A 17022-nucleotide genomic window follows, 5' to 3' on the forward strand; every position below is an offset into this window, starting at 1 on the left:
ATATATCTTTTTATTTGACAGGGCCCTTTTAAGCTCCCGCTTTTCTGCACTGCTTTTCCATCAGTTACATAATGTATTTGCAGTGACAGAAGGACACAGTGGGGACTAGTCATCAAAATTAGTGTTTTTAATGGAATTTCGGCATGATTGGAGATGCCCATTGTTCCTCCACCTATTAAATGTATATTAAAAAGACTTTAGAATTAACTTTGAAATGTTTTCCAAAGGCTATTTTTATATAATTTGAGAGTTTTATCTTTGGGCAGGTTTTTGGACTGATACGGCTCTGCTTTGGGCTGAATTTGGGCTTGTACTTGGACAGCTTTGGGCTTGGGACGGGTCTCAGAATCTCGCAACACTGAGAAGGGCCTCTAGGCAATCCCCCCATGATACTGCACCTTACATTAACTATATTACCATTCAGTGTGTTATTCTATGGTTGGTAAAAATTAGATCATTAAAATAATTCATACGTAGAAACTTCAGGGACTGAATACAGAAGATAAAACAAATCTATTCCTTCCTAGCATCTGACAAGGTTTAAATAAAATGTCAATATAGTTAGCATTTGAATCAGACTATTAGTCTCCTCCTCACAATGCCAAAACATATTGCATCATTCACTTTTTATAAACAGAGTTGCTGCACGTAAACATTTCAAGCGTATATACCTATAAGCCGACCCACACTGAACAGTTCGACTGTCACTAACGGTGTTTTCTTTTCACGGCAACGTGTACCCTTTTCCAGATCGGATACTCCCCATAATTTACAACGTAGTATAGCTCACCTTGACTTAGGCGTCTAACAATGCACACCGAGTAAATGAGAGCGGAGCGACGATGAACGAGGCGAGAACAAGCTGTGGCTTTTCGTCAAATGCAGAGCCATCTTAGAGAGGGCTCTATTGTGTAATAGAATACTGCAGTTTTTACCTAAATCATTCAATTTCGACGTCTCTAGTGGCATATACACGTCCCTAAACGAATGTTTGACGTCATCGCGCCGGTAAGTGTGCTGCCCTCTTTTCATTTCTTTATACACACACAGCCCAGTCCGATATCAGTTTCCACATTGCTTCCTACCTCTCGCGATATTCCCAAATTAGAAGTGTACTTGGGAACTTCTGCACGCGCTGTCAGCCTAAGGTGCTGCTTGGGCGATGGTGTATGTCGTTATTTCCTCGCATAGTGGCCTGTCGTGCCGTTCGCAATCGAAAACCACACGATCTAGGTGGGGTTTTTAAACACATGGAAGAGGCTGCGGAGAGCGCTGGGTTTTCGGGTAAGTAAGCCGTTGTATTTTGTGAGTAAATACAAAGCGTATCAGTGTCATGTTAGTAAATTTAACACGTTCCACCGTAATTCGGGTATTAATACAAGCATTTCAGGGTGATTGTTTGTAGACTCTGAGGTCACCGTGTCAAATTCTTGTGAAAAATGAGGTAAAAAAAAGTATGTTGTTCAGTTCGCCCCTTGTTATATCATCTCCGCCTTTGTAATCGGTGTACCACGGGTACCTAGTTTATGTCCGTGAAATGTGGAATATATGTCCCTGCAACAGGATACATTCCAAAAGTGATCACCAGATGTAAGTCATTTGGGAATTTCTTATTTTTGGGTGTGCTCCAATGCAGGGCTTTAAATGAGATGAAAAACTGGGGGTCTCTCAAAGGGGCGTGGCCGATATAATTAAAGGTGTGGCTTAAAACACGTAATGTAGAAATCTCTGCTTAGTATTATGTGCCCCCCACTTGCATTTTGCCTCTACTTTCTGTGTTTGCATCCAGATATATAATAAAAGTAACATTACACCTACAGCAAGCCAGGACTATTGTCTTTGTCAATGGTTGATAGTTACATACGATAAATAAGCAACAGCAAAGTACGTGTCACTTTAGTCTTTCTAATACATCTGGCTCATGGAGCTGCATCCGGCTACTGTGATGCTGTATAGTCTAAAACAGTGTACTATGGGGCCCCTCTTAAGATTAGGCGTTTTGATCTCCTGTCGCTACAACTAGCTACGTGGGCTTGAGGAAGACCGTAATGTGTCTTTGACAGAGGAATGTTGTGATTCCACTGTTCGTAATGTAATGAATCCAACCCAGACCCTGATTAACTCAGGTGAAGGACACATTTACAGTGCAAAGGCACGTGGGAACTGTTGGAGGTTACAAGTTGGTGCAATTCTGCGGGGTGGAATCATTCTGGCAAAAATGGTATTCCTTCCCTGATGCTTGCATGCTCTGCAGAATGCATTGTACCTCCTCCACAGAACTACCTTTTAACCACATGGCTGCTAGGCGTTTTCCCGTCCTGCGCTGAAGCTCCAAAATGACCATTATTCATGACGAGCTGGCCTTGTCATCTGCGCACGGCAGGTAAGCGCCATGACGAGCCCAGCTCGTCCTTAGCTTCGAAGGGGTTAAAGAGCAAGTCCACTTGTTACATCCATGGTCGGGGCGGAAAATAAGAGTAGCGTCCGACTTGGGGTTCTAAGGAGGGTTCGAGAAGAAAGTGGATTGGAATTGTCAGAACCTCTTTTAGAGGGGCATGCAAGGGCTGCTGGATGCATCCTTGGTGGCTGAGGTCTTTTACTCCAAAATTTCCTGGAATCCAACATACTATGGATGCTAAGGAACTAGGCCAAGTATCCCCTTCTGAATTTACCTCACTGGTAGCTGTGGATGAGCCCTCAAAGGCTTCCTGGGGGGAGCAGGAAGTGTAGATACAGGTAAGTGAGCAGTACACCTTGTTATTCAAAGTACGCACCGTATGAACAATAAATGAATGTCCATTCGGATACTTTTATATGAAAAAGAGATTATATTTCTAATTCCACATGCAAAGGAATAATGGTACTCGCATGCAATGCCATACTTCCCTTGAGATTGGGGCTGTAGTAGTTGTCAGGCATATCACTGCTCAACCCTCTTTCTTGTTACGTGTTCGGGGTTATTCCCCATTTAATGGTGGCTGCATCCAGTGAATTAGTACTAGAAGGCCATACTCGAGTTTCCTTTGAATCCTTAGTTGTTAGTAAAAAATGCCTGTGGTGCCGTAGTACCATTAGCAGTGAGTTTCCCTGGGCCTCAGGCCCAGTTCTGGTCTTACCCACTCTGGTAGTACAGAAGTGTTCAGCTGTCCAACTAGAGCCCTCTCCTTGGGCTCTCCAGAGTCCAGATCCTGTTCATTGAGGACAGGCTGTGCGCAAGTCTTGCAGTAGCACCCAACAGGCGCTGAATCTCTCCACCAGGCAGCGCTGCTGGCATGTCCAGAAATCTGAGTTACTCCTGCTAAACCAACTCTTCCCCTAAGAGGGGATGGGGTTCGGAGATTCTCCTGCTCTGGACTGGATCTCCATTGAAGGTGCAGCGCCTTCAGTGGCGTCCCTGCAATCCTCGTGGAATCAGTCTAGTGCAGTTGGCAAGCTTGATACACCAGTAACCGCAGCCCCTCCTAGCATGCTGGGTTGCCGCTTTACTGATAATAGGGTGCAGACTCCTGTGCGATCAACCTCCCTGTGGCGGCCCATCCTGGCATACATGGTGGCCAATCTCGGAGGACACAAGTCTCACACCACTGGCCTAAAAACTTTCAGCAATGGCCCCCTTTGTAACATGGGGTCACTGACGCACAGTTGTGCATGCCTGCTGCTTCCTGCATGGTGCTCTAAAACAGCTTAGATCATGCTGGCCCTCTCCTGGCATACGGGTGTCACCCGACTGTTCCTACAAACAGGCAATGACCCAATCGGTGCACAGCCATTCTCATAACATGTGTACAGGCCCTTTCCTTGTGAACCATCACTAAATCAAAAAGCAACCTTTTGAAGTTAAAAGGAGTGTCCTTTCCTCCATTGTGTCCCACTCATCTCACAGGGATGCAGCAATAAACAAATCTGTCTGGGGTGGGCAGTTCCTCTCCTCCTCATGCCTTAACCAGGCAGGGCTCGGCTTCCCAAAATGGAACTCTGGGTCCTCCATATAATGTACCAATGCAGGCACACTTATTCACTGTACATTCACAGCAGACTTACTATAAAGCACTATTCCCTCTATGCATTGTACCAATACCAGTACACATACATTCAGCACTCCACTTCAGTCTGCATGCACTGTTACGCACTGAAGCTTTTCTATAGTGTACCAGGGTATGCTATTTGCAAACACACACGTTTTCAGCACCCATACTCGCCATGTGTGCTCTGCACGACACTTCACTCTTCATGTATTGTACTTGATGCAAGCACATTTACTCCCAGCACATGCTTTTATTGTGCATGCACTTCACAGCACTACAATATTTTGTGTCATGTATTCCTCACAGGTATTCATGCCCAGCACATGCATTAATCCCACATGTACTGCTCTCTCCCTCTACTGTACACTTCCCAGGCACACATACAGTAAATCCAGTACATGCATGGCGCACAAATAACCCCAAAGGGGTATCTCGGCCCTGGGGGCCGTTGGGAAGATTAAGCGAGCTATTGCCCAGATTCGCATGGTGCTGGGCAGATCCCTGCCGCCAGTGTCCAGCATCAGTCGCCTTGGCAGTGGTGCCACACCTCTCCCCTGGTGCAGTCCCTACTTCTATGATGCGCAGCACTCCACCTACCTGATGTAGGCCAAGGGTGATCTAAGCACACAGCAGCTGAACTTTTACAAAGGTGAGGGAGCCTGTTTGCCCCACTCCAGAGATACTTGGTAAAAAGGGCTTGTTTACTAATGCTGCTCACTATACGGTATGATGTCACAACCACACTTGTGCTGCTTAACTTCTGGTGAAGGCGGTAGCCTTCCACAACTATGAAGATAGAGCTTTGTGTGCCCATCCTGGTCCAAGTAGACTCCAGTCTGTGAGACAGGCCTATGTCTTGGCACACACTAATGAACCGTTTTCGCCTATGACAAAGAATTCAGCATTAGGAATCCAGACAACAGTAAAGTTGGTCACTCAAGGAAGCGGTAAACGTCTTTAACCATGTACAGGACTTTTCCAACCCAACAGATTGCCATAGTTCGATTTATATTCCTTGGTGTCACAGTTGCAGCATGCTGCAAAATGATGTGACCAAGATGATAATTAGTGGGTGTGAGGTCAGATTTAGACACACTGCCACATGTGCTGATGAGGAGTAGTAGTCGAAGTGATCGATATTCACAAATTATTCGCATGATGGTGTCCGCATGGGAGACAGCAATAAAAAGTCTTAAGACACCTCTTTTTGAGATTCTTGGATATTTAGTGTCTGCAACCCTTTAGATGAATTTGCTTCAATATATGCCTGGTCAAGTGCAGAGACGGGTGCAACACTCTAAGAGGCCTATAACCAGGCAACACCTTTATCACCTTTGCAGTGGTGCCTAAGAAGTTCCTTCAAAATGTGTGACTGGCAAGATGGGCTTGGGCGAAATGGATGGGCTTTCCTGTATTCCCAATGCCTCTGACGCACAAGAGGACTTGTTAACACTAGAAGGTGGGTGTAGACTTGTTTCAAATTTTGATGAAGCTGTAAAAGCGGACAAGGTAAGAACCCTGGTACCAACTAGGCAAGCCTGGTCAATAGACCCACAAAGACTTCTGTCACACTTAAAATGAGGGAAAGCATGTGTCATTGTCTTTAGCAGTGCTATATTTAAACGTTCTTACATATATGAAAAGCCATTCAAAGACGTCCACCTCGAATGTACGTGCATCCGCAGAAGGCATTTTTAATGAATTTTCTTACAGCACAAGAGGCTACTTTTAAATGTGGGCGCTACTGACATGCTTGCATATATAACTTTCCATCTGAGTGGAAAAACAGCATTGACAAAGCAACTATATTTCTGGGTGAGATCTATTAGCTTTGACATTGACCCCTGTATTGGCCTGACCATTTGTCAAAATAGCTATAACACCATTGGATATAGCCTATGCTTTCTCTCTGCACGCGCATGCAGATAGATTTCAGGGTTGCTCTCCTTTATTAGGTTTAGCGTTAGCCATGACCCTTTGATGGTATTACAGTTATATCTGTAATTTACGTACATAAATGGGCTTCTAGCAACCTCTCTTCATCCTTTGGTCTATTTTGTTCTTGTCATTCACATTTTGCCTCTGCCCAGTACGCATGAAGCAATGTGTCTGCCTATTTCAGCCACTGGTTACCTTCACTTTGAGTGACTGGATTAAACCCTTTCACAGTGAGCTCATCCGCCAAAAGGTAGTTCCCTTCCGTGCCAGTGTTCTTATTTTGCTTAATTATTACTTTAGTATTGCATTTGTTTGTTGAGCCTGATGTGATAGCAGGATGAGTCAAGTCGAGTATACTTTTATTGATTAGTTAAAAAATCGTAAAAGGATGGCAAACCATAATAAAACGCAATACATTAAATGAGCATTTTTTTGAAAACATGAGGAGCGTGAGACGTGACCACAGTTAAAAAGCTGACCAGTAATTCAATACATTTAAAAAAAAAAATGCCGGCCAGTAGGTTATTTGTTAACTTGTTCGCTTAAATCAATTCTTCCAGTTCCTTAGCAGCTATTTTCTAGAGTTTTTTACAGCACAACACGCGTCCCCCTCCCCCCCCCCCCCCCCTTGCCCCCCAGCTCCAAGCCCTCGGAGTCTTCACACACGGAAGCGGCTGCTTTAGCGTAACAGGCCGAAGTTAACCCCTACCTTCCTGGCTTGGCTTGGTGAGCCTCTAGACTGCTGGCAACGGCCGGGTGATCCTGGAAAGAAGTAAGCTGGGAGGCAGGCCGGAACCCGAAGGGTAATGAAACCTCTGTGAACTCCCCCTACACCCATAGCAGGCAAGGAAGCTATGAGGAGTACTGTGGAAGCAGACTACACTGGATTAATAAGGAAAAGGAACTAAAGGTATTACAAAGGAAGAGGGTTAACACCTCTGAATGTATTACAATTTTTGACAACCTTCTGCCAACGTCTAGGACAGTGTGAATTAAAAAGGTTGGTGGGGGGGGGGGAATTTGCGTCTGTTATGCAGGGTTAATTAGAGCCTTGGAATGTCACCAGGGCCAACTGTCAATGCATTGTGATTCTAGAGCAAACTACATGGCTTAATGAAATAACAAGATATCTTGCCTGTCTATATTCAGATTTTCCTCTGTTGAACCAAGGTGTTAATGGGCTATTATTGGAATATTTGTTGAAAGCCTGTAATCTCCTGCTAGAAGTAATATTGAGTCCTCAAGGGTGATGTATAACGGTGCATAGTTGTAAGGAAACTGTCTTTCTGCTGTCCACTGTAACTAAGACTGTGGAATATATTCTGATATATAAGGGGCAGGAGTCCTACTGAGCTCCTTTCAAGTGAGGGAGAGAAGTGCTGTCAATGCTATATGAAACTGTGCATAGGCTATTAATCGAATGCAGAGCTATTTAATGTACTGAGCCTAAATACTGCTGAGACAAGGATATAAGAGAATATTTTTATAAAGCAACTCGTATTTTCCTAAGACTGGTGTAGTGTCTTTCTTTTCTAGTGGATGGATGCTGTGTTACTGAAGGTTGAGACGCAAGTTTTACACATATACCTTTGGGTTAGGCCTTCCTACTCTGTGCCAAGCTACCCTATGTAGACTGGTAACCCCAGGTCCAACAGAAATCGAAAGCCCTCCAAGACACCTGATGACTGCAGCTCTGCAAGTTCTTATTTGTTCAATCCGAAAAAACTCCTGAAGAATGGATTTACGGATTTTCAGTAGGAAAGGGCATATGCATAGTAAGTGTAATATTGACTCCTCCCCTTGACGACAGAGGCGGCATTCCTTAGATGGCCATGTAAATTTCCATTTTGGGGTCAAATCCTTTGAGGGGAATGTTCCCATATGTAGTACATCAGGTATTGCTTTTTATGGTAGGAGAGGTGTTCGGTCAGATACTGATGCGGCTTAATCCTCTATCACAGCCCAAGCGTGATATTTTTTTTGCGAAGTTCATTTTATCGGTTGACAAAGAGGCCTGCTTGATTGCGGTGTTCACAACGTTTTTGAAGCCAGAATACATTACTGGTGTTAACCAAGCCTCCTCTAGCTGTAATGCCGACAAGGATTCCTCATCGAGCAAGAAGCCTAGATATTTGTTGGAAGTAACACGGGCCAGTGGTTGTTAGACCAGTTTCCAGGAGAAGGAGTGCCTATTCAATGTTTTAATTATGTTTGGAAAAACACATTACTTTTGTCTTCTGATGATTGCTTGTAAGATGGTATAAGGTGATATAGGCTTCTAGTCCCGTGATCAATTTCTGCAGGTCAACTGGTGTTTGTGATATCAATACAATGTCATCTACGTATTGGAGGCACAGTGTTGGTATTTTGCCCAATTTTGGGGGGGTCAGCTGGGATAGACTGGAGGCACTTGTGGAGATCTGACATGTAAATGTTAAACAGGCACGGCGCTAAAACGCAACCTTGTTTTAACCCATTTAATGTACAGATTGATAATGGCGTCCAGGAGCCTGGAAGGGACCCCCCAGGCTTGCATTTGTGCCCATAGAGAAGCTCTTGGAACTTTATCGAAAGCAGCTTTCAGGTCTACAAAGCATCCTGGCTTATTGTAGATTCATATTGAAGTCGCCCGACACAATGGCTTTGGCATTTGGATAGGCGAGTTTTAATGTTGTTAGTGAGTTAATTAATTCTTCGATTCTTAACTTCTTTTGTTTGGATGCTGGGTGAATATAGATGTTGAGTATGAGCAGTGTCTGGTACTCCGAGACGTCTATTTTGACGCACAGCATGCAAGAACAGTCTAGATCTATAATAGTCGGGCCATGGGATTTCTATTGAAATAAAGGTAGAGAGACCCCCTTTTGCTCTTCCGTGTTTTGTAGATCTCTTGTCTGGGCTCAGGAATTCTTTAAAACCGATTATTGGGGATGAGGTTATCTGCCAGGATTCTTGAAATAGAAGAATGTTGTATTGTGTAATAAAATCCATGAAGTCTTGGTCTTCTAATTTTGAGTGGAGGCCGTGCACGTTCCAGGAACAGATGTCACAACCTTGGTGTATGTGTGTGTGTGAAGCAGTTGGCGAAGTCTTCATGCAATTCCCAAGGGTGTGCCTTCTGCGTTTGAGTCCCAAGAGCCAGAAAACGTACTGGCTTCTGGATGATCAAAAGTAATAGTAATTTTCCTTGCCGGGTACTCTTTATCCCTTGTTTGGCTATGGTGATCCGGGCCTTTAGCCTCCTTTTAGAAGACTTGCAATGTGGGAAGATGGTTGTAGTGGGCTAGGGTAACAAGGTGGAATTATCTTCTTTAACTCTATTTCCCCATTTGGTAAACGTGTCCTTCTGCTGCCAAATCTGTCCTATGTGCATTTTGTTGCTAAATGTAGCTGTTGTAACTTCTTGACTGAGGAGACTAGAGTTTTGATGAAATTCAATGCTTTCAATATCATTGGTGTTTATGTGGCTTAAAGGTGGAAGGGCTTGAAATAGTTTGAGCAAGACACTTCTATTTAGAATGTCATGCGTTCCCCTTGAAACCTATTGTGGATTGAAAACCAGTTTGTTAACTGGGGAATCGGCCTCTGGTTCGTTGTCTACAGTCCTTTCCGTTTTTTCCACCACCACAGGCTCTCAGAAGATGTTGGGTATATCTCGAGGTTCTGGAGTTTTTTTTTTTGTGTGGGTTGATTTCACCTCCCCCTGTGCTGGTTTCCTCAGCAAAGGTGGACACAACATGAATTGTTTTTCTTATTGCCGACTTGAACCATCTCGCTGATGGTTGTGTAGCCTGAAAAATTGAATTATGTTTTTCCTTCTCAACTGCAGGTTTGAATAAACGATATATTTTTTCCATCGGCAGTGACTCCCTTGTGTTTATGGTTTTAAGCATTGGGCGTAACGGGCTGAATGGGGAATGGGATTGGTTGGTCCTTGAGGGTTACTACTTCCATGCTGCTTTGGGTTGCGTTGTCTTCTTGATGGATTTCGTTTTGAGCTGATGCTGCCAGGAATGATTATTATACCTGGCTCGTATGTTTGCGCTTTCTGGACTTTCTCAGTCGTTTTTGCTCCCGCTTTGATAAAAGCTTAGGTACTGTTAGATCTCTTTCAAGAGACTGGTTGCATTGTTCTTGTGATGAAAGATCCTGGACACCTATGTTGTCGAGAACACGTGATGGATTGAGTGTCGGTGTTATTGGCGTAGTAAGTTTGATCGATACACTGGTTGACTCTGTTTCACTGCTTTTTTTCCCCACTGGGTGGTGGGGACTTTCCAAATCGATATCCTTTGGGGATGCATTTTCGTTCTCTGTTATTGCTTTTTCATTTCCTTTTGCTGTTGCAGGCTTGGTTTAGACTTCCCTTGCTGTACCCAATAGGTCAGTAAGTATAGTTGGAACACAGGCTAATTTGTCGGTTATTTGGGTACAGTGACACATTTGAAAGCTATTTCCCGATCTCGCTGCACCATATGGATCATTTCATTAAAGCTTTGTAGCTTTTGTTCGACCCCCTGAACGTGGATTGCAAGAATGTTTAAGAAGTCTACTTGCGTGTCCAGTTTCTCTGCATGGAGGATCATTGCTTTGCCGATTGTATCCATTGATCTTAGCAGGTGAGGCCAAAATGGAGATGTTAATAAGGCTGGGCTAGGGCAGTGGTCCAGGAGAGGCGAGTGCCCTGGAGATGGTTTGCTCAAACAACTTGAGGACCTGATGGGTGATGCCATGTATTGAATAAGTGGTGTCTGGGTGGCTGATCCAGAATGATTTGGTTGGCAGTTCAACACTTTATTTTGTTTGTCCTGACAAAGGTGTTCTACTATTTTCATCATACGGAAGGGTGAATCGGGGTGGACTTTGGTGTCAAAGCTTGAGTTACATATCCCCTGTCTGGTGTGGGGGTGGGCCCCCTTCATAGGATCTTGCATGCCCAAGGGACTTGAGGTGGTTTCATTGTACTGATATGCTGGGTTACTTTCGCTGTGATTATCTTGAGCACTGTTGCCTTGATGGCAACTGTGTCCATTCGGGGAATGTTGTTCATGTTATGTCAAAATTATTTATATAGCGCACGGACACCAAACGGTTTCATGGCGCTGTGAACGGATGAGCAAAAGAGGGAGACGGTATGCAGGTGTTATTCATAGGCTTGACGGAACAGATGAGTTTTTAAAGTTTTCCTAAAAGAGGAGTAACAGGAAATAGACCGGAGTCCAAGTGGAAGAGAATTCCATAGTTTGGGTGCTAGAAATGAAAATCTGAGGCCACCATGTTTTTTCCGTTTAAAAGAAGGGACGGAAAGAAGGTTGTGGTGAGAAGAACGGAGGTTACGAGATGGAGCGTAACGATGAGTCCTGGATGCAATAAAAGCAGGACCATGACCAGTTAGTGACTTAAAGATGGTACAGCCCAGTTTGAAAATACAGCGTTTTGCTAACGGGAGCCAATGAATCCTCTCCATCAAAGGAGTGACATGTTGATGGAAAATAAGTCTTGCCGCTTGATTCTGAACCAGTTGAAGCTGGCGAAGCTGGTAGGCTGGAATGCCAACGTAGAGAACGTTGGCATAGTCAAGGCGGGAGGTAACCAATGCCATGATGACTAATATGAAGGCCTCCGTGGTCAGCAATCTGCAAATTTTTCGGATTCTCCGGAGATGGAAGAAACATGAGGAAGTGACAGCGTTAATCTGAGGTTTTAAGGAAAGATCCTTGCTGCTGATCACCCCTAGACTCTTCACGGAGTCTGCAGGGGAGGGAGGGGAGCCCCAGGAAGATGGCCAGAAACTGGCGTACCAAGGGTTGAGACCCTCCAGTTAAAACAAGCTCAGTTTTGTCGGGGTTAAGTTTCAATTGGCTTTGACTCATCCATTCGCCAATGAAAATCATGATGGACTGGAAATTGGCGATAGATGTAGGCGAGGAGTCGAGATTAAAAACCATTTGAATATCATCAGCGTAATTGAGGATAGTGGCTGGGCTATTGCATAGGGAACGGATCACGGGTTGCATATACAAATTAAATAAGAGTGGTGATAGGGCAGATCCTTGGGGGACCCCAAGGATCCCCCACAGGTCCGTTTCCTGGGGGTGGCTGAGAAGGTGGATAGATGGACAGCCTGGGAACGATGATGTAAGAAGGATTTGATTCATTCAAGAGCCACGCCTTGGATGCCGGAGCTGTTGACCCGGTCGATCAGAAGATCATGATCGACCGTGTCAAGCAGCCAATAAATCCAAAAGCACAAGTGCCTGGGCGATGTTGTTATCGGCTCCCCTCCTGAGCTCGTCCATCACAGCCACAATAACCGCCTCAGTGGAATGCGCCGGCCTGAAACCTGCCTGCTGGGGGTCTAAGAATTGGGACGACTCAATGAATGAACTGAGACAGTTAGTCACATGAGCTTCCAAAATTTTACTGAGGAACGGGAGCAAGGAAATAGGGCGGAAATTGCTCAGCACCTGGGGATCGGCATTGGGTTTTTTCAAAATGGGTACCACTGCGACGCATTTAAAGGTATCGGGGACAATGCCTGTAATTAAAGAATTGTTGAGAAGTGAGAGTGGAGGATCGGGACAGGCCCAAAAGGCTTCTTTTAAAATGTGGGGAGTGCAGCAATCATTCGGGGAGCCTGAGCCTACTCTGTTCAGGAGGGTCAAGAACTCTGCCTTCGAAATCAAAGGAATGTGATCTAACAGCAATGAATTTTTACAGGTAGTGATGGGAGTCATAGACGGAGAGGGGAGAGAGATATTGTTTTTAATAGTGATAATTTTGTCAAAGAAAGCATTCAATGAGTCACAAAGAGTCTGTGAGGGGACCGGTTTGGCCAGTACCCGATCTGAATGTGTGAGTTCATTAACGATAGAGAAGACCTCTTTAGATTTAGACGATGAGTTAATATTTTAATGCAGTTTTAGTTTGGAGAATGGAATTTTTGTAGTGTTTTAACAGGGTGACAAGTGGTTTTATCCTCCGGAGTATACTGACGTCGCCAGCGGGGTTCAGCCTGCCGAAGGGGCAGTTTTTCCTTTTTCAATTCTTCCGAGAACCATCACTGAGCATCGTGAGGGCGCTTAGTTTTGATTATTTTCAAGGGAGCGACCTTATCGCTAGCTGATTCCAACCAGCTAGCTATACTGGACGCTTGGTAAGGGATGGAAGCCTGTTCCTTGGGAGCAGAGGAGATCAGAAGCCTATGAAATTCGTCCTGGTCAGCCTGCTTCCAGTTTTGGGCTAGAAGATTATTAACCGGAATCGGTGGACCATAGCGAGTCTGAGTAATGGTGAAAGAGATGAGAGAATGATCAGACCAATGACAATGAGAGATTATGGGAGAAGTAATTGCGGTGTTGGCAGTCCAAACTTGATCCAGGATGTGCCCCTTAATGTAAGTAGCTTTATTAATATGTTGGGAGAAATTTAAGCTAGTTAGGAGGTCAAAGAATTCAACCGACAAGTTGCTTTCGCATAGGTCTGAAGGCCAGTAATTAAAGTCGTCACTGATAATGACCCTGGCATGATTAATGACTAGTTGGGAGATCAATTCTCCAAAAAGCTGGGGGAATAGAGGCATATGGTCAGGGGGACGGTAAAAGAGCACAAATAAAAAACTTTGGGGAGGAGAACTTCAGGATGAGAAGAACTTCAGGATGAGACTATCAACTCGAGGGAGACAAACCGTTTCTAAGATGGTAAATTTATGCTTTTGATGGATGATGGCTGCGACTCCGCTGCCTGTTTTACCCTGAGTTCGAATGGATTGAAGTATATAATACCCAGTTGGTATTGTGGCTAAGATGTCGGGTGCTGAGTCGTCCGTTAACCAGGTTTCTAATAAAAGGAGAATGTCGATGGTATTGGTGTCAAGGATTGAAGTATATAATACCCAGTTGGTATTGCGGCTAAGATGTCGGGTGCTGAGTCGTCCGTTAACCAGGTTTCTAATAAAAGGAGAATGTCGCTGGTATTTGTGTCAAGTAGTTGGAAGATCTCCAATTGATGTTTCACCATTGAGCGTGTATTTAAGTAGGTGATAGTCTAAGGGGCGAAGCCTGAGGATATTGGTCTAGGAGGGCAGTGGGGGATCTCAGGGAGCATAACAGAAGGCAATCGCTGTGTATGGCCAGGGCAAATGGGTCTTGAAACATAAATACCGGAGATGAGTGCTGCCTGCTGGTCCAGAGAGTTAATGGATCCCTCATGTTGCAGATTGAGGAGATCGGACGAGGTATAGGTAATATGGTGGGCATTATGACTGGCCCCTGGTCCCGGCCTGGCACGGACGGGCGCAGACGGGTTTGCCTTTGGCGCGCCGCCGGCACACCTGCTGCGCACGTCCTCTGCGCATCCTTCTAAACTCCATATTAAATAGCCCAGGGGAGGAGGCCGGAAGTGGTGTTGCTCGTGTAGCGACTCACCGCTCAATCGGCACTTTGCCGCGGCCTAAGATTGGGAAGGCAGATCCGGATGAGACGAAGGGTGGTGTATTAGGACCTCAGTTATCTGGGAGTTTTTCTTTTGCTGGATCTCCAGAGGGAGGAATGTCTTAGGAATAAGTGGGTGGGAGCTTTGGATTTCTTGTTTTTTGTCGCCAGACATGTCCAGTCCCACGTACGGGGGGATTTTTTTTTCATTCCAATCAGCCTCACTGTATGTGTATCTGCCCCCCGCTGGGGGAAGAATTACGTCATTCTTGTTTTGGGGGGGTTTGTCATTGTTAAATTAACAGGGATGGTGGCTTTCGCAACCTGACGACCCCGGTTTGCCTCCGTTGTTTTAATGGCGACTTTTAAGAAGTCTGTTATCAAAGCCAGTTGGCTGCTATTCGCTCAGGAATTATGCCTGTTGAGGGCTGTGCGGGTTGCTGAGCGGGAAGCATTCCTTCTACCGTCCTGCTTGGCTTGTGGGGTGGCCTCTGCGGTGGTTTTTTTCTGTGACTTCCAAGGTGTTTGCCATGGGAGATGATGTTGTTGGTCCGCACGTGTGCCTACTTCTGTTACTTCTATTAATTCTGAGCCTTCTATGTTTTGTGTACCAAGATTAACCAGGGACGTATCTGAGATGTTATGCTTTTAGGCTGTGTTATCGGTCATGGCTCCTTCATTATCCTTGTTTTTGTCCTCATCCTTGCCATCCTTTCTGTTTTTGGTTGAGGCTTGGGCTGGGGCAGGTACTTGCAAGAACTCGTCTTTCTTGTCACCTCCTCTTATTTTCCTGGACATCATTTCTGGTTGTTATCAAGAATTGTTGGGGCTCAAACTCTATCCGGTCTATAGCGTTCTACCAGCTTGGGCAGGTCGCTAAAGCTGAGCCGGGTCTCTTAGTGCTGAACAGTTATGTATGTGCGTGGCGAGCCAGGGTTTGCTCGAAGATGGTCCTTAACAAAAATGGTGTTAACATTTATGCAAATGAGATCTTAGGCGGCTGGTTTGCTAGAGTGAAGACTTCTGAGGAGGAACAGTTGCCTAATCACTCCCTATGGTTTGTTTTCTTTTTTCCCCTCTTCCCTGTCCAAGGACCTGTAGCTAAGGAGTAGCAAAGGGGCAGCTGGGGGGCAAGTTTTGGGGGGAAGGCAGCTCCCCACTTGGATGTGGCTTGATTGTTGCCACAACGGTGCCAGCTGCAGGGGGACCCGTTCCTGGTTCCTGGCGGTAGTCTCCCATGACAGCCCTGGCGCAAATTCTGGACCCTGGAGGTTCCACACTGTGCACGGTCTCCAAACGGCGGGGGTGATCCTCAACCTCGTCCTCAGCGTTGCCTGCTTTCTGCAGAACCGTGGATCAGAGGGCGGCGGGTCTGTGAAGAGCCCGCGCGCCCCGCTGTGTGTGGAAAACGCTGGGGCGCAACCAGGGTCGAACAGCGGGGGTTAGAAAACCGAGATTGCTGGGAGCGGCTGGCGTCTTCCCCGCGCCCTTCTTCGGTCTCCTCCCGCGCCTGCACAATCAGCGCGAAAACCTGGACTGGAATACTGTGAGCCGGTGCACTGTGACAGCCTGCCTTGCAGCCATGTGTCTCCTCTGGTCTCTCCAGTGCACACTTGATTAGCCCACTCAGCCCCCTCCTGAGCTCCTCAGCCGATTTGCTCTGGTCTGGTCTAATCTGGTTGGGATGCCTCTGTGGACACTCCCGGGCACTTCACTCTCCGTCCGCCGCTGAGGGGGCGCTGCGCTCTTTTTAGAATGATGCTTGGGGTTTTATTTATGCAGTGCTCTCTAACAAAGGCTTTCCCAGATGTCAAATGAGCAATAATCAAATGTATATAGGGATATATATTTATATGCAAGCCATATCAACACACTTGGTAAATGCAGCAGTTAAAAGCACGAATATGAATAAAATGCACAAGCAGATAATTATGGACGTCATAAAAGAAATCAGAAAGATATATACACTAATTACATCAAATGATTACTTTGGATGTGCACTCTGACTCTCTCGATCATCACAAGGAAAACACCTCAAATGACCACAGCCACTGGAAACTGAATATACATGCACAAACAGCCACCCATCACAATGGCACTAGTTAGAAACAAATCACCTCACCCTATCGTTCACTTGACGTGCTTGCCAAATCAAGCTGGAGGAGCCAGTTGACAGCTAGGCATGGACTCTCGATCAGGACTCCAATCCAGATTCTTCTTGCAACAGTATGTCTACTCCACAAGTAAGCTCCCAAGCTGCCTGCCAAGATTCTCGCCTTTATAGTCTCAAAACACACTAGAAGGTTCTAGAGCCCTTCCCTCTGTGCTAAGGAAACTTACTGGAATTTGCCACCTTCCATGCAAGCATTCCAGGGCACTCTACATACTCACATGTGTCAACCTTTATCTTAACGAAGCTTACGAAAGCCTTTGGTACATGAAACAATCTCTTCTCCAAAAACAAAACGACCTTTAACCTGGACAACCCAAACAACTTGCAATGCTTTGTAGGCCTGGGCGCACAGAAAACTCTAGCAAGACAGAGTCAAGATTCAGGATGACATGAGGCCATGTCAAAGCCAATAGTAATAACTTCAAAATACTTCCCAATGTACAACACAATGCAT

General features: G+C 45.4%; 1 protein-coding gene across 1 annotated transcript in view; it reads left to right on the forward strand.

Annotated features, from left to right (window-relative positions):
* The first annotated feature begins 1159 nt into the window (after positions 1-1159).
* The window catches only part of MEI4 (meiotic double-stranded break formation protein 4), a 735767-nt gene continuing 719904 nt past the window's right edge, over positions 1160-17022 (forward strand). Inside the window, exon 1 of the mRNA XM_086925654.1 lies at positions 1160-1284. Within this exon, the coding sequence (XP_086781780.1) occupies positions 1170-1284 (115 nt within the window). The 5' untranslated portion in view covers positions 1160-1169. The remainder of the gene's footprint in view (positions 1285-17022) is intronic.

Source organism: Lissotriton vulgaris, chromosome 6 (genome assembly GCF_964263255.1).
Source record: "Lissotriton vulgaris chromosome 6, aLisVul1.2, whole genome shotgun sequence".
NCBI classification, from domain to species: domain Eukaryota; kingdom Metazoa; phylum Chordata; class Amphibia; order Caudata; family Salamandridae; genus Lissotriton; species Lissotriton vulgaris.